This window comes from Macaca nemestrina, chromosome 4 (assembly GCF_043159975.1).
Source record: "Macaca nemestrina isolate mMacNem1 chromosome 4, mMacNem.hap1, whole genome shotgun sequence".
NCBI lineage: Eukaryota > Metazoa > Chordata > Mammalia > Primates > Cercopithecidae > Macaca > Macaca nemestrina.
In genome coordinates, this window is record NC_092128.1 from 3,812,677 (window position 1) to 3,836,166 (window position 23,490).

At 44.5% G+C, this 23,490-nt stretch overlaps 1 protein-coding gene across 8 annotated transcripts in view; it reads left to right on the top strand.

Annotated features, from left to right (window-relative positions):
- The window catches only part of LOC105474961 (canopy FGF signaling regulator 1), an 84,766-nt gene that overhangs the window by 44,203 nt on the left and 17,073 nt on the right, over positions 1-23,490 (top strand). For 4 of the 8 annotated variants that reach the window (XR_011621825.1, XM_011729904.2, XM_011729902.3 and 1 more), the window contains 2 exons: positions 18,045-18,248; positions 20,036-20,132. Coding sequence is in view for 5 of the 8 variants with exons in the window: in XM_011729904.2 (XP_011728206.1) it covers positions 18,045-18,248; positions 20,036-20,132 (301 nt within the window). In the remaining 3 variants the exon portion in view is untranslated. Of the gene's footprint in view, positions 1-16,945; positions 17,065-17,107; positions 17,771-18,044; positions 18,249-20,035; positions 20,541-23,490 lie in introns of those variants that run through there. The other 4 variants (XR_003016445.2, XR_011621826.1, XM_071094193.1 and 1 more) reach the window with 3 other exon arrangements.

Sequence of the window (23,490 nt, forward strand, 5' to 3'; positions counted from 1 at the left end):
GACGTTGCAGCAAGCCCCCATGGTGATGCGTCCTTAAGTACTGTTGATTGGATTTCTCCAGGACAGATTCCTGAAAGGCAGGGGTCAAAAGGTAGGAAGATTCTAACCCGAACCTATGTTGTTGGACTGCTTCTCCGAAGGCTGCAGCGTGGATATTCCTGCCAGCAGTGGATGACAGAGGCTGTTTTCTTGCATTTTGCCAGCACTGGATAATAGCATTCTTTTAATTTTGGTAATCTGACCAGTGAAAGATGGTATTTCGCTATTGCCTTCATTCCCCTTTCATTGACTACTAGTATAGTTCAGCATCTTTCCACCAGCGTGCTATTTGGATTTCTTATTTCCAGGTGTGCATTTGTAGCCTTTGTCCAGTATTCTGCTGGGTGGTTTGTCTTTTACACCATTGTGAATATGGGGATAGTAACTCTCCCTGGCCTGCCTGATGCGTGTCTCCTCCTGACTGTGATCCGTGTGTGGTGGCTCCTCTCCCCCATGGACACCTCCCCATCCACGAAGGCATTGGGCACCCCGTCTTGTTTGAGAATGTCCCCTGCCAGCCTTTTGTTATACAAATTGCTTTCTGAATTTTCTCCCACTAGTGCATGCTTTATCTTTTCCATCTACATGCAGAGTTGGTATGGAGGGTGTTCTCTGGGTGAACATCACGGTGTGTACCAGCTTTGTTTATGAAATAAGCCTTGCTTCCCCCACACTGAGTTGGAATGACACTTTGTCACTTTTTCACAAAAATGAATTTGTGGAAAATTAAGATATCAGATATCCTCTCACAACTTTGGGATATCAAAAGTATTTTTATAGCATTTTTAGGATATTTGTTAAATTCTGCATTTTATTCTAGCTATGTATGTACTGTAACACATTTCTATCCTTAATTATGTTTTTAATCTTGTACCCCCATTCCCTAACACAATATTTTGCTCATAATAGGTTCTCGATGTCTGGAAAATGAAAGAATAAGTAGTTGATTATAGCTTTGTTATGTTAATTCTATGAGGAGTTGGGGACCATTTCTGATATTTTGTGAAGACTCTAGGAGAGTGATACAATGTCAAGAAAAACAGAGGAGTTAGGCACCTGTTTACATACTGGGTATTTAATTTGATGTTAGGCACCTGTTCACTTACTGGGTATTTAATTTGATGACATTGTGTCTGGGATGTCAGGTTTTAGCTGATCAAGACTAGCATGATATAAAAAGAGTCCACAAGACCAGAATTGGGGTTTCATAGAAAAGACACAAATAGTGTGGCTTTGGGGTCTAGGAAGTCCTGTTTATCCAGACAGTAGCTTTACAGTACAGTAAGACCTGTTGGGTGTGGGACTGAGATGGAGTCTGTGGTCTTACCAGTACTGGCTGGGACGAATTTGAAAATCTGTAGGAGAATATATTACATGAGTAGAAGCACAATGTTCTGATCAACCAAATATTCTGTTTAAGAAGGGGAAACATTGCATTTAGAATTTGGGAATAAAGAAAGATGAGCTGGGTGTGGTGGCTCACGCCTGTAATCCCAGCACTTTGGGAGGCCGAGGCGGGTGGATCACCTGAGGTTGGGAGTTTGAGACCAGCATGACCAACATGGAGAAACTAAAAATACAAAAATTAGCCAGGCATGGTGGCACATGCCTGTAATCCCAGCTACTCGGGAGGCTGAGGCAGGAGAATCACTTGAACCCAGGAGGTGGAGGTTTCGGTGAGCCGAGATTGCACAATTGCACTCCAGTCTGGGCAACAAAGAGTGAAACTATGTTTCAAAAAATAGAAAAAAAAAAGAAAGAAAGAAAGAAAGATGAAATGCTATACTATCCTCAGGGGGAAGAAATAAACAGGTGATTCAGTACTCCTGAACAAACCAAATAAAACCATCATCTGAGGGTGTGAAGTGCTGAGAGAGAGAGAGAGATGATAGTAGCATAGCACAGAGTTAGGGGTAATTCACCAGGTGCCAATGGCGTGTGTGTTCCATTTCATAAATACAAACAACAGGTGCAGCTGTGCCGCCAGGCGCTGAGGGTTGTGCTAGCCACCACCTAACAGACCTGAACCTTCCCTTGGGCCCCTTAGAACAGTGGTCCCCAACCTTTATGACACCAGGGATAGGTTTCGTGGATGACAATTTTTCCAATGATGAAGTTAGGGGGACGGTTTGGGGAAGATTCAAGTGCTTTATATTTATTGTGCATTTTATTTATATTATTACATTGCAATATATAAATAAATAATTATACAACTCACCATAATGTAGAATCAGTGGGAGCCCCTGAGCTTGTTTTCCTACAACTAGATGGTCCCATCTGGGGGTGATGTGAGACAGTGACAGATCATCAGGCATTAGATTCTCATAGGGAGCGTGCAACCTAGATCCCTTGCATATGCCATTCACAATAGGGTTCATGCTCCTATGAGAATCTAATGCCGCTGCTGATCTGACAGCAGGTGGAGCTCAGGCGGTAATGTGAACTTTGGGGAGCGGCTGTAAATACAGCTGCCGTTCACTCCCTGCTGTGTGGCCTGACTCCTAACAGCCCATGGACTGGTACTGGTCCAAGGCCTGGGGGTTGGGGACCCCTGCCTTAGAGAAAAGTTCTTCTTTTGTCATTTGTATCTTGGAGGGAAAATGAATCTACCCTTTGGCAGGTGTAGCTTGTGCAGTGCCTCAGTTTACCACCCCACCTCTAGCCTTGAGACAGAAGTGGGGACCATTGGACTCCATTATTAATTCTTCACTTCTGAAATCAGACTTCCGTTAGTGACCTCAGGCTTCCATAACGAAGCACTCCAATCCAGGTGTCTCAAGCAGAAACGATTCCCTCACAGGTCAAAGGCCAGAAGTCCAAGACCGTGGTGTTGGCAGGCTCATATTTTTCTTGGGGGCTCAGAGGGAAAATCTAGTCCGTGACTCTTTCTAGTTTCTGGTGGTGGTGGCAACCCTTGGTGTTCCTGGGACTGGAGACCTATCACTCCAGCCGCTGCCTCTGTGGTCCCACGGCCTTCCTCCCCCGTGTGGTCTGGGTCTCTTCTTGTAAGGAACCAGTCATATGGGATTAGAACCCATCCTATCCTAATATGACCTCAACCTAACTGAGTATATCTGCAAAGACCCTTTTTCTGAATAAGGTCACATTCACAGGTACTGGGGTTAGGACTTGAGCGTCTCTCTGGGGACACAGCCCAACCCACTGAGGCTTTATGGCTGGGGGACCCCGGGGCCCTCCCCACTCTCCAAGTCCATGAGGCTGATGGGCTTTGTCCCCTCCCGCCTTCCGTGGGTTGTTCTTGGGCGGCAGGGGTGTTGGGGGCACTGGCCCAGCCCCCGTGTTGCTCCAGTCCCTCTGTGGCCTCTTCATGTTCGGTCACTGCTGAGTAGCTGCAGGGTGAGCATCAGCTCTCAGAGGCTGGAGCTTCCCACCCTCCCACACAGCCCTGGTGGCCGGCAGTGTGCCCTTCCCTCCAGATAATAATGAAGACGTTACGGGAAACAAACCCTAACACTGACCTTTGCAGCCCCTCGTGAAGCACCACTCCCTACCCCTGCCACGCCGACCCCCATCTGGGTGCATGGCTGAATGTCATTTATCCTTTGTCTCTGATCTTTGAGTCAGTTTCCGGTACATGAGACTGTTCTCATCCAGGCGGGTTCAGACCATTTGGCAAGAATAATTTCACAAGCCTGGTATTAGATGCTGCACAAAAACCTAAATACATAATGCATCTAGCCTCGGATTTTGTAATTCTGTCACACTCAAAACAAGCTGTCAAAACTGTCTGGCATGACTTATCCTTAATAAATCCCTAGTCCTGTTAATTGCTCCTTATTCCACTGAATAAGAATTGTTTGAATCCACAAATCGGGTAAAGAATGGAGGATAATGGGATGTGTTTAGAGGATTGCAGTGTTTTTCCCCCAGGACAAAAGGAGCCAGAACACACAGTGGGCACCGTGCGGCTCCCATAGAGGGAGGCTGGATTTAATGTGCTTTGGCTTTGAGTCTGGCTGTTTTCAAATGGTTCTTTCCATAGAATGTTCGTCAGGAAAGTGATGCATTGGTTGTCTTGGAAAAAGAGAGGGCAGGCTGAGTTCCATGACACTGATTGGTCTAGAACCCATTTGGGGGCACCTGCCTGGTGCTATTTGTGACTGGTGTGCTTGTAAGGAGCAACCCAGGGCAGTGTGCATGGTGGTGTGGATAGGTGCAGCATCTCTTATGAGGACTGCGGAGGTATCCCAGCACCTCCATGAAGATGAGGTGCTCACCCCCTCTGGCCCTGACACTCGGAGAAAGGCTTTGGCTCCAGATAGACCTGGTTTGTCTTCTGGCTTCAGCATCTAAACTGGTTTTGTGACCTTGAGCAAGAGACTCACCCTCTCGAAGGCTGTGTTTCCTCCTCTGTGAAATGGGGTGGGCCGCCAACCTCAGGGTAGGAACTGGAGCAGGGATGGAAGCCCCCAGCAGGAATACCCTAACGTGGCTACCACTCACCCACCTTAGGCCGAGAGGAAACCAGGTCAACGGGCACTTACAGAGTGTGCACCACATGATGGCATAGGCAGAGACATGGCCTGGTGTGTCAGTCACACCCTCGGCCTCCCCCACTTTGAAGTGTGTCTCAGGGCCTCAGTTTCCTGGCCTACAACATGCGGTAGCGATACCCACCCCGCCAGGCTGTCACAGAGGACGGCACCTCTATCTGCAAAGCCCCGTTCATGGCTCCTGGCCCAGAAGGCATCCTCAGTCAACGCCAACAGGTAGAAGATGCAGTGCCTGGGTGAGCGCAGCCCGACTCTCCAGTTGGTGCCACAGCTGTGTGTGTGGATGCATGTGGGTACGTGCGCACATGCGTGTTCGGCATGTCTAGAGGAACCTCGGTTGTGCCCAGTAGGAGGAAAATGCTGTTGGCCTCCAGAGAAAAGAAGACGATTTGGCAGGGGCATGAGCAGCTGGGGACCTGCCCTTGCGGAGGTAGGGTGATGTCAGCCACAGGGCAGGACGCAGGTTGCAAACTGCAGGTGCAAGGCCCCTGACGTGACGCTGGCATGCTGGAACCTGGCAAGCATCTTCTGTAAACACAGTCCAGAGCTCAGGGTGCTGGATGCTGGGCGCCTGCCACCACTCGGCTCAGTTGGGGACAGTATGCAAATGTGGGCGCAGCTGTGTCCCACGAAACTTTATGTATGGACAGTGCAATTTGCATTTCATATCATTTTCGTGTGTCATTAAATATTATTCTTTTGACCTTTTTTCAATCCTTTATAAATGTAAAAACCAATCTCAGCTCACGGGCTGTACATAAGCAAGGCGCCAGCCCAGGGACTCTGTATAAGAGGGAGGCTGCCGCCCGGTGATTTCAGGCCCAGACCACAAATGCTGGGAGGACAGGGAGCCCTTCACTTTGTCCACTGCTGTATCTGCATGTCCAGCAGGACCCTGGAGCAGAGGGGGTGCTCAGGGGCCATGAGCAAGCAAGCGGATCTCAGCGTTTGGCTTTGTGGCGTGCACTAGACTTTCTACTCCGGGGGGTTCTTTGCCATTCTTGGGTCGCCTGCATGTAAAGAAACCTGGTCCTGCCCATTAGAAACACCACTTGTTTTTGTTCATGTCAGTCCTTCGCACAGAGCTCCTGGGTGGAGTTTACGGAGTGCATGTGATCTCTGCAATCACAGAGTCCCATCTGCGACTTTCCTGGAAGGCTTGCTCCACCCTCAGCCAAGGATTCTTGGGCCTGGAAGAATATGGGACTAAGATTTCTTCTCTTCAGGAGCTTCGGAGGGGGAGCCAGCCAGCCAGCCTGCCTTCCTTCCTTCCTTCCTTCCTTCCTTCCTTCCTTCCTTCCTTCCTTCCTTCCTTCTTTCTTTTCTTTTCTTTTCTTTTTTTTTTCATTCTCACGCCTCAGCCTTGCAAATAGCTGGGATTACAGATGTGTGCCACCACGCCCGGCTAATTTTTATATTTTTAGTGGATGTGGGGTTTTGCTGTGTTGGCCAGGCTCGTATTGAACTCCTGACCTCAAGTGATCCGCCTGCCTTGGCCTCCCAAAGTACTTGGATTATAGGCGTGAGCCCCCTCGCCCGGCCAAAGGGGAATGTTTCATACCCCAGATTTAGAAACATAACCCTCTTTCAAGAGGTGGGTATCAACGAACATAAAGATAACCTTTAGCCAAATGCACACAGTGTCAAGAGGGAAGACATTTAATGTAATCTCGAGATTATTAATTTTTAAATAGTGAAAACGTTTTGTTCAAATGGAACAAAATTATCTCACATCTATCTACTTTTTAAAAAATCAGCAGGGGCCAAAATGGAAACACATGACATGAAGGACTTAAAAGAGACAACTGCTGTAATCCCAGCTACTCGGGAGGCTGAGGCATGAGAATCGCTTGAACTGGGGAGGCGGAGGTTGCAGTGAGCCAAGATCGCACCATTACACTCCAGCCTGGGTGACAAGAGTGAAACTGTCTCAAAAAAATAAAAATAAAGAGAAAAAAGGAAAAGAGACAACTGTACATAAACAAGGCGGCAGCCCAGGGACTCTGTATAAGAGGGAAGCTGCCGCCCGGCGACTTCAGACCCAGACCACAAATGCTGGGAGGACAGGGAGCCCTTCACTTTGTCCACAGCTGTGTCTTCATGTCCAGCAGGGCCCTTGTGCAGAGTGGTCACTCCCAGCAGGCGCTAAGAAATACCCTGGGACCGCCTGTGGGTCCTCTCAGCCGGCACGATGAAGCTCACACTATCTGTCCTACCACGGGCTCTCGCCTCCAAGTGGACAGGATAAACGAGAGCCAGAGGTTTCAGAGGAATCCCAAACGATGAGCTGCCTGTTCCTCTTTCGAGAGGGGAGCCCACTACAGAAATTCATAGCATGATTTGGTTTGCAGCTTATTTTATAGATGTCTCTATCTTAGCTGAGTGCTCTTCCATTCCTCGACCAGAAATATGAGCTTATGGGAATATATACCTCCTTCGACCTAGTTACCCCAAATTTAGGAATATGTTCCGCAAAAATAATTCTACAGGAAAAAGGGATACCGAAATCCTCACAGCAGAGTTATTGACCATTTTAAAAATGTTGTCAATATCCCAAATGTCCCAAAGTCAAGAAGCTATGAATTCTTATTGAGCACTCTGTTACCACTAACTACGGATATGGAGGCTGTGTAATACCACGGAAATGTCTGAATTCAGTGTGAATATGTGGGATGGAGGATAAGAGAATGAGAGCTACATGTGGGTGAAGGCTGGAAAGAGACACTTCGATTTGTCAGGATGCTAAGATTGTGAGTTCATTGCTTCCCTTCAGGTTTGAATTTCACTACTTGAGTAAATAGGCAAACAAGACAAAAGATTTTATTTGACCAGAACAGTATTAACGTATTAATAGTCTCTTTTTTGCCACTGATAACAGGTCAGGTTTGGATTCAACCTGTTCTTTATACTTTGCACCCATTTTTCTTCTTTCTTTCTTATTTATTTATTTGTTTGTGTGTTTGTTTTTGAGACAGGGCCTTGTTCCATCACCAGGTAGGAGTGCCATGGTGCGAAGTCGGTCCACTACAGCCTCCACCTCCTGGGTTCAGGTGATTCCCTCACTTCAGCCTCCCAAGTAGCTGGGACCACAGGTGCTTACCACCATGCCCAGCTAAGTTTGTTCATTTTTTGTAAAGATGAGCTCTCACTATGTTGCTCAGGCTAGTCTCAAACAAGAGGTCGAGGGATCCTCCTGTCTTGGCCTCTCTGGTGCGGGTTTACAGGCACGAGCCACCACACCCAGCCTGCATCCATTCTTTCCAGTCTGGCAAAGATGGTATGGACCTGGGATCCAGGAACCACTAAGCAAGCAGAAAGACACAGGTCGCCCCTTCCCCGGCCCCTGGGGTGTGGTGGCCTCTTCAAACACTCCAGGTGTTCGCTGATGACCTGCCCTGTCTCCACCTGAAGTGATGACAGGTCTGGTCACAGCCTATTCAAAACTGGATATTTCTTAAAAGACAAAAAATGTTGGAGCCAGGAGAAGATGCAGTGTCTGAAATGTTAAGTGTTGAAACCCATTTCTAAACTGAAATTGGATTTCGCTCTAGAATGATCTGAATTTGGTGGATCAGAGAAAACACAACCCCTTTTTCTTCCTGGATGGTCCGGCAGGTGTGTGCCTGCATGGGAGGAGCATTCCCCCACACAGGCTGCCGGTTACTGAGTAGTGGAACCCAGTCCCGCAGGGTGAGACCTCGGACACCACTCACCCGCCTGGGGAGTGTGCTGCAGATGACCAGAAATGCAGGAGAAAATAATGACACGAAGGATCTATACAATTTTGAGAAAATGTCCAGCCCTGTAATGTAGTAAAAGATCTTACTCTTAAGACAGGTGCCAGGAACCACTAAGATGCCATTTATCATCCTTCTCTGCTTCCTTGGTTCTCTTTTGAGTGCCAGTGAAAAGTTCATTCTAGAGATCTAATTGCTTTTGAATGCACAATACGGTGTCTTACTAAATTCAGCACTCAAGACACTGGGAGTGCCTGGCTCTCCCAAAGGTGCCGTCTTTGCACCTTTTGGGTCTGAGAATGGAGGCATTTTCTTCAGTTCATCCCAACATTGTGTGGGACAGGACAAGCCTGTGAACCAGGGTCTCTCTGGACCAAATGGCCCTTCCTCCGATCTCTGCTGCATGCTTTCTAGATAAAGCACAAAAGCAGAACACAAAACAATCACCAGGTAGCTACCATCTTCCTCTTCCTCCTCATCTTCCTAAACCAGCACTGCTCACACTTGGCTGTGCACACAAATCACCTGGGACTCTGCATGACTGATGAGCTCCCACGGGAGCCATGCTGCTGGTCCCTGGACCACACTTTGAGCACTGTGGATCTGGCCACCCCTCCTGGCAGCTCCCAATTCCTGAGAGGATGGGAGGAGAAGGGTTTCGGCAGAAAGAGCTTCACGGGAAAGCTCTTCAATGCACACTGGTGTGAAGGGACCAGTCGGCCTTGCTTCTGGGCCATATGCAGGACGGTGTCCCTCCTCCTGCTCCCCACCCGCAGGGAGAGGACAGAAATCACTGTGCACTGTGCTGCTTCAATGCGTGTCATTTTAAAGGTGTTTAAGATCTAAGACGATGATGGCTATCAGAGGTAAAGTAATAACACTGCACCTTTCTGTATCCCATCAAATGCTTTGAAGGATTTTCCAACCAATTACTTGATTACGGCAGATATCATCGCCCCGGTTCCACAGATGAGGACACTAGAAGACAAGAAGATGTGTGAATGTCCCCGCCCATGGCCAGTGAATAAAAGTGAAGCCAGGCTAGCATTCAGGTGTTTGGGCGGACCCCGAACCCCGTGCCCCCACTTTGCCGTGTTGCAGGGCAAATTCAGATGACCAACCATTTTTTGCGCATGCAGGTGCAGCCCTGCAGGGACCTTTGTGTTGCTCGGCGTGTGGGGTGGACCCGCTGGCCGCCTCTGCGTGGTGTCCGGGCTTCCTGGAGGTGGAGTCACCTGTTCTTGGTGAATGCTCAGATCCATGGGCGTGGGCTGCAGCTAGCAGAGTCTGAGGCAGGAGGATGTCACGCTCTGTGACTGTGGATACAGCCGCGGCTGCGTAACAAGTCCCCCACACAGGAGCCCCTAACAATGGAAATTCGTTCTTGCACGGCTCCGGAGGCTGGAAACCTAGGAGGATCAAGGTGTCTCAGGCCTGGTTTCCCCTGAGGCCTCTCCTTGGCTTGTAGATGGCGTCTTCCCTCTGCGTCCTCACATGGCTGTCCGTCTGTGCATGTCGGTTTCCTAATGTCCTCTTCCTGCAAGGACACAGGTCAGATTTGAAAAGGGACCACTCCAATGACCTGATTTGATCTTAATCCCCTCTTCAAAGATCCTATCTCCAGATACAGTCTCATTGACCACCCCAGTGACCTCATCTGCTCTTAATCCCGTCTTCAAAGTCCCTATCTCCAGATACAGTCCCCTTCTGAGGTCCCGGGATTTAGGGCTTCAACATATGGATTTTGGCGACATGATTCAGCCCACAGCTATGGCCCTACTTGGTCGTTTGTGGAAGGCATGGTACGTGCAGCAGCTGCTGCAGAAGTTGATTAGGAAATAGAATGCCCCAAGGACCAGCAGCCATGTTTCAGCTAAAGGCCAGGGTGGTGGAGACGCCAATCACAGCAGTTTCAGCCCATCTGCTGGCCCAGCAGAGGCAATGCCCGTGACAGCTCAGCCCAACCTAAGGGCTTCCAGGAGGGCTGCTGAGGATCTAGGAGGGTGAGGAGGCACCAGGAGGGAACAGAAGGTGGCCAGGCAGGACCAAGGGAATGGCCTGAGTGTCACCCTGGGCCCAGAACATTCCTGGATATGGCACACTGGGTCTGAGTCATTGTGACCCCAAGAAGTAGACTCCTGCTGGGCCATCCCCAGCTTCCCAGTCAGCTGAGGTAAGCGTTGCTCCTACTGGGTGACCGAGCATTCTGGAGGCACTGGGTGTGCCCCAGGCTGGGGTCGGAGTCTTCTGTGTGGGTTTCCGTCCAGCTTAGCCTGTGACTCCTTGGGGACACCGTGTTCCTCATCATACTTCAGCCTCCTCATCTGAGAGTTTCTATTGAGGTCCCCGCGGTTCTGCTCTGGCTGTCATCCTGTGCCAGCCCACTCCTCACTGGCCAACCCTGAAACCCTGGGGTCTGCACTTGGGAAGTGGGGTTAAAAACTCTCATCCTCTCTCACTGAGACTGTTGTTTTGGCATAGATTAAGGTAAATTTTATCCAAAAACTTCTCGAACACTGTTAGTGAAACAACATAACTGATTTTTCACAAATGTTCTAGCCATATTCTGCCATCGTTCAGAACTCTTGGGAGCACCCCACCTGAAACTGCCTTCCGGGTGGACGGCATTCTTTAACTCTTGTCTCCTATGGGGGTGGATTTGACTTTTGAGTTGCTTGTTTCAGGGAATGGTCAGTGGTCAGGGAATGAATCATCATCCAGCTCATTTGTCCCTTCGAATCCTGGACACAGAATGAGTCCTCTGAGCCCTGAGGTCTATCAAAGGACAAAGACACAGCAGCAGCTGAACAGGGTGCATGTTGTGCTTCAATCTGTGTCAAAGAGGAGGAGGGACACAGACATGCGTGGATGTTCATGTGCTCACACATGTGGACACACACCTGGAATGTTTCTCGGGGGAGGAGAGCTGGGGGCCTGAGGGGTCTGGGGGAGGGATGAGCCTTCGTTTTTACTCTACCCTTCTGTTCTTTTTGTTTTTGCTTTAAAGAAATCAATTGATGTATTACTTTTTTCCATTAACAGATGTTTTTAAAGAAAGAGCTGTCTTTCTAGCCCCTGGGAACCAGAAAATAAATGCTCATTGAAAAAAGGCTCTGCCCTCCCCACTACAGAAAGGCCTCACTTCATCCCAGTTCCAGACGACGTCTCCCTTTCCCCAGAGTTCCTAGTCAGCAGCACAAACCTGCCGAGAGACACACCTCCCAGAAATCCCCGAATCCCCTCGTTTCCTCTAGTCGACTCCTCAGGCAGCCTGGTCTCTCCCTCCACCCTCTCAGTTTGTGATTGGACATCAGAGACTCACTTTGGGCATCTGGGATGCACAGACACCCTGCAGTCCCCAGGTCCCTCGGATGGGGGAGGTGAACTATGTCTGTTTCAGTGGGTGAGGCATCTCCCATGGGGGAAGCCCGGTGCCCTGCAGCAGCTCTCCAGGTGTGGCTTCAGACATGGCCTGGTGGTCTGGGAGGTGGAACAGCCTCTTGTTCGAATCACCAAGGCCTGTTCTTGGGATGTGAAAGAGTTCCTGGGGGGTGGGGCTTGAGACCAGGACGAGGGTGTGGAGACCAGATGAGCAGGGACTCCCCTGAGGTGTGGCCCTGTGCAGGGACCGCAGGTCAGGAAGAGCAGAGGGTCAGGAAACCTTGAAGCCCCTCTGCTTGCAGTGGTCTCTGCCTCCCCGGAAGCCATACAATGTTTTCTGGTTTGCTTGCCAGAAGCCAGCTGGCCCCTTCTGCATAATCCATGTGTGTGTACACATCTGTGTGCCTGTATGCATGGCGTGGTGTGTGCGTGTGTGCAGTATGTGTGTGCTTTCACATCTGTGAGATGAAGCATGCAGAATTTCCTGACTCATCATCCAGTTCATTTGTCCTTTTTCCTCTTAGATATCGAACATTTTATTATTTTATTTTATTTCTTGAGATAGAGTTTTGCTCTTGTTGCCCAGGCTGGAGTGCAATGGCGCGATCTCAGCTCAACACAACCTCCACCTCGCGGGTTCAAGCGATTCTCCCGCCTTAGCTTCCCGAGTAGCTGGGATTACAGGTATGTGCCACCACACCTTGCTAATTTTGTATTTTTAATAGAGACGGTGTCTCTCCATGTTGGTCAGGCTGGTCTCGAACTCCCAACCTCAGGTGATGCACCCATCTCGGCCTTCCAAAGTGCTGGGATTACATGTGTAAGCCACCGCGCCCGGCCAGACGTCTAACATTTTATAAGGAAGTCTTGCCATATGCCTGCAAGTATTCAGAAGGCCAAGTTGGGAAATGCCCCAACAGATTCCAAAAATAGGACTTTTCCCCTTTTCTAGGTTGGGGAAATGTTTTGCAGAGGTGGTTCCAAACAGATCATCACTCATCAACCATTATGTTCTCAGTAACAGGACGGTGAAGCATGCAGCTCTTTGTTGGGCGGAAAACTGTAAAATAAGGAAACAGATATTGAATTTCAGTGTTTAGCTCAATTGATGACAAAGGGTTATATTATCATTAATTCATGTTTATTGGACTTCCACTGGGCACATGTTCTTTTTCAAAAATTTTATTTTAATTTTTATGCAGAATCACGGAAGGGTCCTCTTTTTAAACGCTGGAATTACAGAAGTGTATTTGTCTGACATTAGACGGAGTTCAGTAAATATTTGTTGAACGAATGAACAAATTCGCATCATGCTCCATTTATGCTGCAATATTGTTACCTCTGCCCTTTTAGGTACTCTCACTTTCTCCTCTTAGGAGTTTTTTGAAACCAGTAGGAGCCCTCTGAGCGGTGCCCACTGGAGGGCACAGCCGAGAGGTGCAGTGTGAATTGGGCGCCCAAAGTCCTTGCTTAGATTTTTTAACAGAGGTTAAGCTTATGGTATTTTTCGTGTGACAGATTGTATTTCTTTTCATTCTCCCTAAAATGTTCAAAAATTAAAGGGTTTATTTTTTAAACTGGCAGAATGCATTTTAAAATAGGAAAGCAAATGCTAGTACCAATTTTGCATTTAATAATAAAAGGAAAGTGTGTTTTTTAACTTCATAAAGAATCAAATTGTTAGATGATTCCCATTTGGAAAGATCATGAATGTTGATGTATTATGCCTTTTCCTTTTTTTTCTGTTTGGTCACTGTTAAGTTGAAAATAAGCTCCAAAAAAAAAAAAAAAAAGAATTCTGGAAAAATATCCCCCCAAAATCACATTGTTCTTATTTTATTACTTTTTTTTTTTTGAAAAACCTAAGCGTATATGTTATTGGTAAGTGTCTGTGAGTAACAAGAACAGGAACACTTACTTGCAAACTATTTTAAGTAAGAATGACTCATTTCACTCTAATTATTGCAGGCAACATTTAGGTATTATTTTCATTAAGTACACTATTATTTGTGGCAAATTGTGCTGAAACATTTGTGTTTCCCCCCCAAGGTCTTATGGACACCACAAATTCACCTGTTTAAATATGGAATTTACGGCGGCTGGAAGCACTCCTATTAATTCTGTTATATGTGGTTTTGGCTCCCTAAATAATGTCTAGCTAAAACCTCTCTTATTACGTCCAGATGCAATTCATTTGTTTCTGATATGCAGAACACTGGAAATGTATCAGCCTTTATTATTCCTCATCGAAATGAGCGCCTTTAGATTTCTAATTATATTGTCTAATAAAACTAAACAGTCAATGCTATTTGCATATTATATGAAGAAGTGTCATACAACAAACTCATAGCAGTCAATTAACATAAAAGCTAATTATATATCTCATCAGCTTACAAGAGTTTCTGAATTCATGCTTCCCCTGTTGTAGCCTAGAGCAAAGGAGCTTTGAATTTTCACTTCTAAATATTGACTTTTAACTAATATCAGCAGTGATTTCAATTTTTATGGATGAAAAGTTAGTGATTAAACTAGATGCAATATTGCTACAATGCAATTAAAATTTTACATTAACTAAACCTCCAGAAAGAAAATCTTTGCTACAATGTGAAATTAATTATCAGTCACTAAGCAGGTTAAGTACTGGTTTCATATCTGAAGGACACTCCAAAATAACGATAAAGATGAGTGAAATTTATTGGAGGTTGTCAGACTGTAATGGCAGAGACAGATATACTACAACGACAGTTTCCACTGTAACATAATTGTATTCCTGCTGATTGTGACAGCTATCAAGCAAGAAATTTACTACAAGATTAACAGAGACACAGTAATGAACAAACATGGAGGCATGCTGTAATTGGCCGTTATTAAAGCGTTATCATAGCGGTCTGTAATAAACTCCCTAGCTCCGGTTTTCTAGAGAAGTCAAAGTCAGAACTTTCAAGTACTTTTTTCCATTCTAAAGTAGGGATGTGGGTATCCCCCCACCCCCATTCCATTGCTCACGTAACAAGCACAAGGTCAGAAGAAACGTAAAGGGGGAGAAATAGGCACTACATTTAGGAAGTATGATTAAGAGTTATAGGTGGGTTTAAAATTTAGGAAAAGTTAGGATTTACTTGGAGTGCTTGGGGTACTCTAAGATAGCAATGAAATTATCATGGATCATTTTTCTACTTATAACTTGTACCAAACAAGTCCATATGTAAAAGCAATGGCAGATAAGAAAACTGTGCCAGTGCGTGGGTTTTCTCTGGATACACAGGCCTTCTCATTCATATTTTAATGAGGTTAGTATCTCTGAGACAGTCCTTGGAGGGCAGAAGCAAGGCTCCCTAAGATTACAATAGGAGGTGCTTTATTGACAAGTACTATTCAAAATCTTCACAGTATAGAAAGACTTCGTTTTATTCCACTTGTCCCAATACTTATTGGCCTCTTATAATCAAAACACTTTGAAGTGGGAGGGGGGAAGCCCAGTTATTCTGTGAACAGTCTTTAAATGTACTCATCGTAGTTCAACTGCTTAGAATCATTTTAAACTCTAATCATGTACATTTGAATAAATGTATAAAGAGCTGTAATGCATAGCATCTTTTTCTTAAATATTTTCTCAAAAAAATTGATGCTCTGGCATTTTAGGATCAAAATGTTTCTTAACCTTCTGCAAAAATGAGCTCCATTCGTGTCACGCTGGCTGTTTTCCCTTTCCTTTTTTTAACGAACATCATAAGGTAGTGTCTCCGAGCTAGCTGCCAGCAAACATTTTCTAGTTTTAAAGGATGTTTACTTTAAAGGGCTAGTGAATCACATCAAAAAGCCAGTCAACCTTCATAGACTGACAAAATTATAGAAATTCACACGTTTGCACCTTGCCATAACATATTTGTGTTAAAATAGGCAAAACGGTAGTATATTCAAACAGGTCAAATTACACTTTCAAAATAAAAACAACCCACTGGGAGGTGGAAAGTTGTAACATGGGGAACTGTTTCCAAAAGGTGCAGCCTAGGAAGTGAATCAAATGGCCCGCAGAAGTGAGTTGTGGAAGGCCTTCCACACAAGCATCACAATTTTGCTCAAAACTTATATGCTCAGCAATTTTTGCAAATAGCTCACAATATTCTGTGAATTGAAAAATTAGTTTTCAGCGTGGTCTCTACTCAACATGAATTAGGTGGTGTATTAGGATGGAGTTTGGTGTTCTAATGGAAGAAAGGCCTAAGTTTCTGAAAGCCCCGGCGATCAGACCATAGTGCCTCCTGGCTCTGTCCCCATCCCCCCAAGCATCAAGTATGTTTACTTTTCAGATGGGAAACCAGACGGGGGGAGGGAGGAAGGGAAGAAGAGAGAGAATGAATTTCTTGATTACAGTTAGATATTTTTTAATGAAAGAGTCTACTCTTCACTTTCAGGTAAAATGCTACTCTGTTGACATCCAGAAGCTACTATGAATATATTGTATATGTATCAGCTAAGGAAATAATACTTAAAATACATGCATCACAGAAAACGAAAACCTCCATAATCTTTCCGCTAGTGATCTGTCCGGATTAAATTACATTTTAAAATCTGCCTCTGCATTTTACAGTTTTTCCAATGATTAGCATGTGTTTAATTATTTGTTTCTGTAAATTAATAAAACAGATTTTCAGTTTTGTTTGTTAATCTACGTATTGTGTGCATGTTTTACAACTTAATCAATGAAAATTAATGAACGGCATAATTAAAGCGTAAGTAGAACGCAACTTGTGTTTGAAATGTGCACTTTGAGCCGCTTAGGCTGCAGTTTTTGAGGGCAGACATTTTTAGAGATTAAAACATTCGTGAGTTTTAAAAACGTGGCATTTGAGTGATTAGATACATGTGGTGGTATATGCTATTAAATAGTCCATAAGCTATTGGACTTCCGATTCGAGTGCTTGGGCCTTGAGAGCAGCTCAAAATCAAGCTCCAGTGGAGTCGTGGGGGAGGAGGAGGGATGTTACCTGTGCACAGGGGAGGCGCAGCTGATAGTTAATCGGCGGCTGTATTTCTCTGGCGCGTCCTCTTCCCAAGTTTCTTTTAGAATGTTTTGACAAACTGGCTTCCTTATTGAAACGGGGGGCGCCGGTGGCGAGGCGGGGCGGTTTGTAATGGAACCTGGGTCTAAAGAACACAGGCGCACCCTCCGCCCGCGCTTTCAAGGGGACGCCGCCGCGCCGCTGATGAGATTTGTGGCCAGATGGCGGTGAAGCGCGGAGACCCTTTGTGCGCCCCGAGCGCGCCTGTGAATGTAGCGCGGTCGCTGGCACCGGAAGGGTTCATACTGCGCCTGAAAGGGGACAATGGAGGCTGGATAGATCAACACTGCAGAAATCGAGTTCATTTGTGATTCAGCCCCTTTCACTGCGGTTGTCATGCAAACTTCCTACTTTGATCAGCAGAGGGTGGAGAGGGAAAAAGCCCGCAAAGGCCGCGGGCTGCGGCGCGGTCCGGCGCCCTTGGCGGCTCCACGCCCCCTTCCGGAAGGAGCCGCGGGGACGCCGCATCCTGCACCTTGACCTGTCTAGACGGCCCCGAACGTTTTGTCTCCGTTACCAAGGGCGAGGGGTGCTCTTTGACCCGCGCCCGGGGCGGAGGTGGTGGCCAAAGGGTCCAGCTGAATCCTCGCCGAATTCCGGAGGGAGAGGGGCGAGCGGGAACGTGCACCAGCTGTTCCCAAAGAAAGCAGCCCAGGAGCCCGCCTGAGAGATGGGGCTCCCGTCCGTGAGCCCCTTCCTCTCCCAGCCCCGCGTCCACCCCAGCCCGGGCCATCGCGCGGCTGCAGCGCGGGGGACGCGCAGCCAAGGGCAGCCCCGGGGTGGGCCAGACTTTGGGCCTCCTCAACTTCTCCCCGACTAAGGGGGTCTGCAGCCAGCTGAGCGCGCGCTCTCTCTCCCTCTCTCTCCCTCCCTCTCTCTGTCTCTCCCTCCTTCTCTCTCTCCCTCTCTCTGTGTCTCTCCCCCTCCTCTCTCTCTCCTCTCTGTCTGACAAGTAGATGGATAATAACTGCCATTTTCTATGCGTCATGCTTTTTGCTACATGCTCAGTGACTTCTAAACATGATTCTATGTAGAGGTATAGTTTCTAGTTTGAATGTATTTTTTTCTGTACACTTTGAAATATATGCACTTTTTAAAAGCTAGAATTTACGCTAACCCCGTAATGATGTAAAGCAGGTTGTTGTTACATTGTAATAACAGTCTACGGTACCGTCTACTGTGTCTGTGCTGGGGAAGTGGCACACGTTTGCATTCATGGAGAGTGTGGCGTTTCCATGTGGACTCGCCGGAAGGTCTTTGAAGTAACATTAACATTAAGACAAGTTTCCTCGCCCTGTCTTTCTTCTTAGATTCCCCTAGCCCAGTCGGAGGCGTTCCTAACGGACCTTTTGGAGAAAGTCTGTGAGCGAATGAACGACTACAAGCTTGAGGAAGACCCTGTGACGAAGGAGAGAACTTTCAAGAGATTTGCTCCTAGGAAAGGAGACAGAATATACCAAGAATTTAAAAAATTATATTTTTATTCTGATGCTTACAGACCTTTGAAATTTGCGGTAAGCTCTCTTCCTTGCAGATGAATCGTATGATCCAGAAACGTGTTTTTGGAACTCTTTTTTGTTGTTTACTACTCTTGTTGTAGTTGAGTTTCAAGATATGGAACATCACAATGCACATTAAAATGTCACCTGCTGACTTTGTTATCTTGCTGCTTAAGTGCTCACTATACATTTGGTAACTTGACTTTTGAGACCCTAAGGGGTTGTGGCAATTTGTGGTGATCAATGAACACGTTTCAGTGATACTTTATGGAAGGTGCTGTTCACAAATCCTGGGGACTTGAAGACACAGTTTTGCACAATGTTTTGCTTAAAACATTTGTGTAGGGACTCCGGAGTGGTCTCCGTGCTGGTGCGAGGAAGGTTCTCTCACAGGTTTCCACGTAAGGAATCAGGGGCTGTGGTTTCCAGGTTAAAAGCCAAATTAAAACGAATGTCGCTTTCAAATATTTACAACCAAATGCTAGAGGGAGAGTGATGCAACCATCTCTTTTTTTCTAAGGCTTCACAGAGGAGGGAGAATTGTATCCTGAGTTAATTCAAGTATTCTAGACCAAGCTAAGTTAAACAAAGGCTTAGGTATGATAGTGGGCTTGATGTCAAATTTCCTTCCAGTATAATGTTGATTTTTCATGAATGGTAGTCTCTGGCTTGCTAGAATATGCTTGGCAAAGTACATTGCAATATATTTCACTTTAGTCAATGCTGTTGAATCAGACAAAGTGATGGGCAGTCCTGTTTTTAAAAATGTATTATTAAGTTCACACATTGGCCAGAATATCAGGCCTGCTGGATCCTTGAAATAAGGGCTTTAGCCGATTTTTAAAGATTTTATTTTAATTAGAAAGTAAAGGCAATTATCAGGGTTAAAAGTACCACAGAATAAGAATGGCAATGAATAAGTGCGTTTGTATTTCACAGGTTTTAAATAGGCAAAACCTGTGAAATTTAAATCTTTTAAAATGCCATTAAAAATTTTTAGAGTCTTGCTTAATGAACTCAGAAAATGATTTACAAGTCTCTAGTGAATACCGTTGGGTAACTTCACAGCTCCTAAAAGTATAACCTGGTAGTTATTTAACAAAGAAACATACTTCAGTTAGAATTTAAGATTATCAAATGCGGGGGCATATTTGAGCACCCTCTTCTCTGAAAGGTCAGGGTTTTTTGTTTTGTTTTGTTTTGTTTTTCCTTTTTTTTAGTGAAGTGAAATTTTGGATGGATCTCTAAATAGTATGAAAAGACACTTCCCGAAGTAACTGTCAGGTGTGTTCTCCACAGTGAAACTGAAGATGAGTTTGTTTTGATTGCTGAGAAGTCTTAATTGTTTTCACACTTTCAAGCCACAAAATGGATTTTTATGTTAAATCTGAAGGAAACTGGTTTAACCATTTCGAGGAACTGTGGTCTTTTAATATTTTTTTTGGAATTTAAAAACCGTTAGACTTTTCAGCGCCTTAAATGGGAGGCCCGTTTCTTCCTATGGCTTCCATTCCAATTTAAGGAAGTGAAACATGCAAAGAATGATGTTCCTTCCTCAGCCTCCCACATCTTCCAACACAACTCATCATGTACTTAAGCCCCAGGAAAATGATGCAATTAACATTCTGGGAAGAGGGTTAATCCAATGCAATGATGTATTAAACCAAAAGGGCTAATAAAAATGGACCACCTTGGTTACATGATTTCCTATGTGTAGCTAATAAATTGTTGCAAAGTCCTTCCTAACAAAGTGCCCCGCCAGTGTGCGTCTATCCACGTATGTTGTTATTATGTTTCTGCAGTGTGAAACTATAATAGAAGAGTATGAAGATGAAATATTCTCACTTATCGCCCAGGAGGCACACTATCTAGCTGACAAGCTGTGCAGTGAAAAATCAGGTACTGTGTCTGATGTAACATGTACTCGCTGCTCACACACCCTCTGTCTCTCACTCAGCCTTGCAGCGTCTTGTTTGCAGACCGAGCCTCGCTGCCTCTCTGCGACCCACAGCTCTGACACAGGATCCCCCGTCTCCGCTGAATCAGAAACAACAGCATGTGAGGGAAAACAGATAAACAGAAACCACAGGGCTGTGTGGCCTTCCTCTTTCTACTTTCTTTCCTCTACATGTTAAGTGAATTCAAACATTCTTGATTTCCAGTTGTTAAGGAGAAAATTCTTGTTCAGCATTAGAAGACTCCAAAGTACTTTCTTTTTAAGAACTTTGAGAGAGAGGATTTTTCCATACTGGACCAGGGAAGGAGACCCTCACTTCATGGCTTGAGTATTTGCTACACCAGCAGAAGGTGCGATTTTTGTTTTGTAAGAACTTTCTAAAGTTTTTTTTGTTTGCTTGTTTGGGTGGGGGCGATGCTGGATTTTTTTTTTCCAGGTTCCATTCCTGTATCCACTTCTTAAAAAAATTTTTTTTCTGGCTCAGAGGATGGAAAATAAGTTAATTCTTAAGCATATCCACACACTCAGAAGCTGGAAAAAATTAGCAGAATTGTATTTATAACATACAGAGTTGAAAGTGGTCACTGACTCTCCACTCTGTTGGCTGTACGTAGACCTTCTAGTCCCTTAACTTGGATGCTTGTTTAATACATTTATAAGAATGGAGTACACAGTTGTGCATTCCTTTTGGATATCTTTGGGAAGAAATGAGTGAGTAGATATGAAGACAATGACTTAAAGCCAGTGGGGTACTTTTAAACAATGTGGAAGTTTGAGACAATTAGCATTCAGCAGTTGTTTACAGTAAAGTATAGAATACACCTACATCCATTATATCAAATGTAGTGCCAAAGTCCTTAAAATAACAGCTACTGCATATTTGTAGATAAATATTCATGTCATCAAAAGCCATTAAACAAGAAGTACACAAATCCCCCATTAACAGAACAAGTAAAGTTTTTTTTTTTTTACTCTGAGTAGATAATTGGGTTGTTTCCTGTTTAAAATCCAGTTTTAATGAAGCTTGCAAAAGAATACAGTGAGACGATGTAGTCAGGATTATTCAGGCATTTGGCGTAGTTTTCTTTGATGTTGGAGATATACTATAGAAATGTGTGATGTCCATAGCCACAACTTCCCACAGAAAATGTTTTTAAAGTGTTTCAAACAATTCAGAGATGTATGTAGGCATTCAGATATAAGCAAAAATGTGATGAACAATATTTGAAATGTTGATTTTCCGATTTTTTCCTCATAAAGGACGTGGTCTATGACAAACGCAGATCCACTGCTACATGGGCCCTCTCTCAGATGCTCCAGGAGGACTAGAGAGGGTTCCAGTAACTAGTCCCAGCAGTGGTCACCCCGAATAATAATATCCTGGGGAAAGACTACTCCCAAGTTTGTCAATTTGACTTAATTTCAATAATCTTAACTACCTTTCTTCATTCCTTCTGCCTATTTATAATTGGAATAAAAATTAACACTAACCTTGGGAAAATGCAAGCCTAAAGAATAAACCTAAGATAGGTGCAATTTTGCAAGGATAAAATGAAACCTGATTAGATAATTCTTAATTGGCATTTGATTTTTAAAACACTGATTAAGTCCTTACCACTATGAACAGCAGTGTTGGAAGTAAAAGGTGTGAAAGATGCTCAAAGGTGCAAGCCATCATTGAACCACAACGTAGTGAAACAGGGTGAGTCCTTTCAGGTAACGTTTCTTCCTGAAACATATTTATGGATGTTCTGAACCACTCATAAGTTAAAAACCTAGAATAAATTACTCCTAGAAAGGGACTAGACTTCTCCCACCCACTCGAAAAGCCCTGCTGTTGAAGTGAGTTAATACCACAATAACAAGGAAGAGAGTTTCTTCAAACTGAACAATTTTTGATAGAAAAAGCTCAAGCAACACATCAATGATAAAAACTGTGATAAGCGACTAAAGCAACAGAGAATTCATGCATCTTAACACATGAGGATGGTTTCAGACAACTGAAGGATGAGATGTTCGTATAGTAGAAAACTCCAGATGCACTGGTGCCTAATCGAAAACACAAGGACAGCCACTTTACAACCAAAATATGACAGTCACACTCTGCTTTGTGAAGGCGATACTTTGCCCTGTGATCTAGCACTACAGCTTTGCTGTGATAGATTCTCTAGAGTTTAAACAGTGTCTTAAAGATGTGACTCTGTGTGTGTGTGCGTGTGTGTGTGTTTTGGAGGGTATGGAACTGCACATTAAGCAATAACTATTTACTGAGTGTATACTAAGTGCAAAGACACTATGCTATTAAAATATTCACACGCTGCTTTTAGGAAGATAAATATTTAGAAAATAGACATTGGTAGAATTAGAGGTTTTATTGAAAGTTTAGTTCCTTTCTACACTTTACATACATCTTGTTTATATAAGAGTTTCACTTTTTTTCTTCTTAATGCAAATTATTTCACTTTATTTATAATAATCACATGTTGGCCAGTAAGGGCATGTTCACAGACTCTTCCAAATATTTAAGTTCTAACATTCACCCATACACAAAAATAAGTGGGGAAGAATGGAGAAAATATATATGTCAGATTTAAGATGATTGTGTTTGGATGAAAATATAACACATCACTGAGATTTTCATAAACATTGTGTGTCATTTTTTTGATGAGTGAAAAAAATCTCAATGAAAGGTTATAGGATTACAAGTGAATCTGTGGCTGCCACTGCAGTTTATATACTGGATAGAATAAAAGTCATCAAATGTACTCGGTTTTTGGAGTGTGAGACAGAGTAATAATAAGGGGTTATTCCTCAGATAATCTCTTTTTTTCCTAGGCAAGAAATAAAGGCAAGTTCATTAGATGTTCTTGGTGGAATATCTTGGGGCATATAGCCCAGACTTCTCTAGAATGTCATTTTGATGTCTTGGAGTCAAAATGATTAAAATCTTAATGTGCTATAGGGTTGTGATGAAAAGTGCAGCTCTTTGCCACTCAAGGTATGGAACAGAGTACTGTAGCTTAGAAATGAATGGATCTTCTAATACTCATGGAAGTATTTGTTAAATAGAGTATGTGATGGCATAAATAAATACACAAATATATTCTGTATGTATCACTTCTGCTTCCATATCAAACTTAACATTTAAAAGCATCATCACTGATGAATTTGCCCCATAACAATTTTGAATGCAGCGTATGAAGATGAGATCATGTATCTAGAAATGTTGAGCCTACATTTAAAGTAAAAGATTTTTCCCTTTTTATGTAGACTTCTCAACACTAATGGAAATGTTAAATT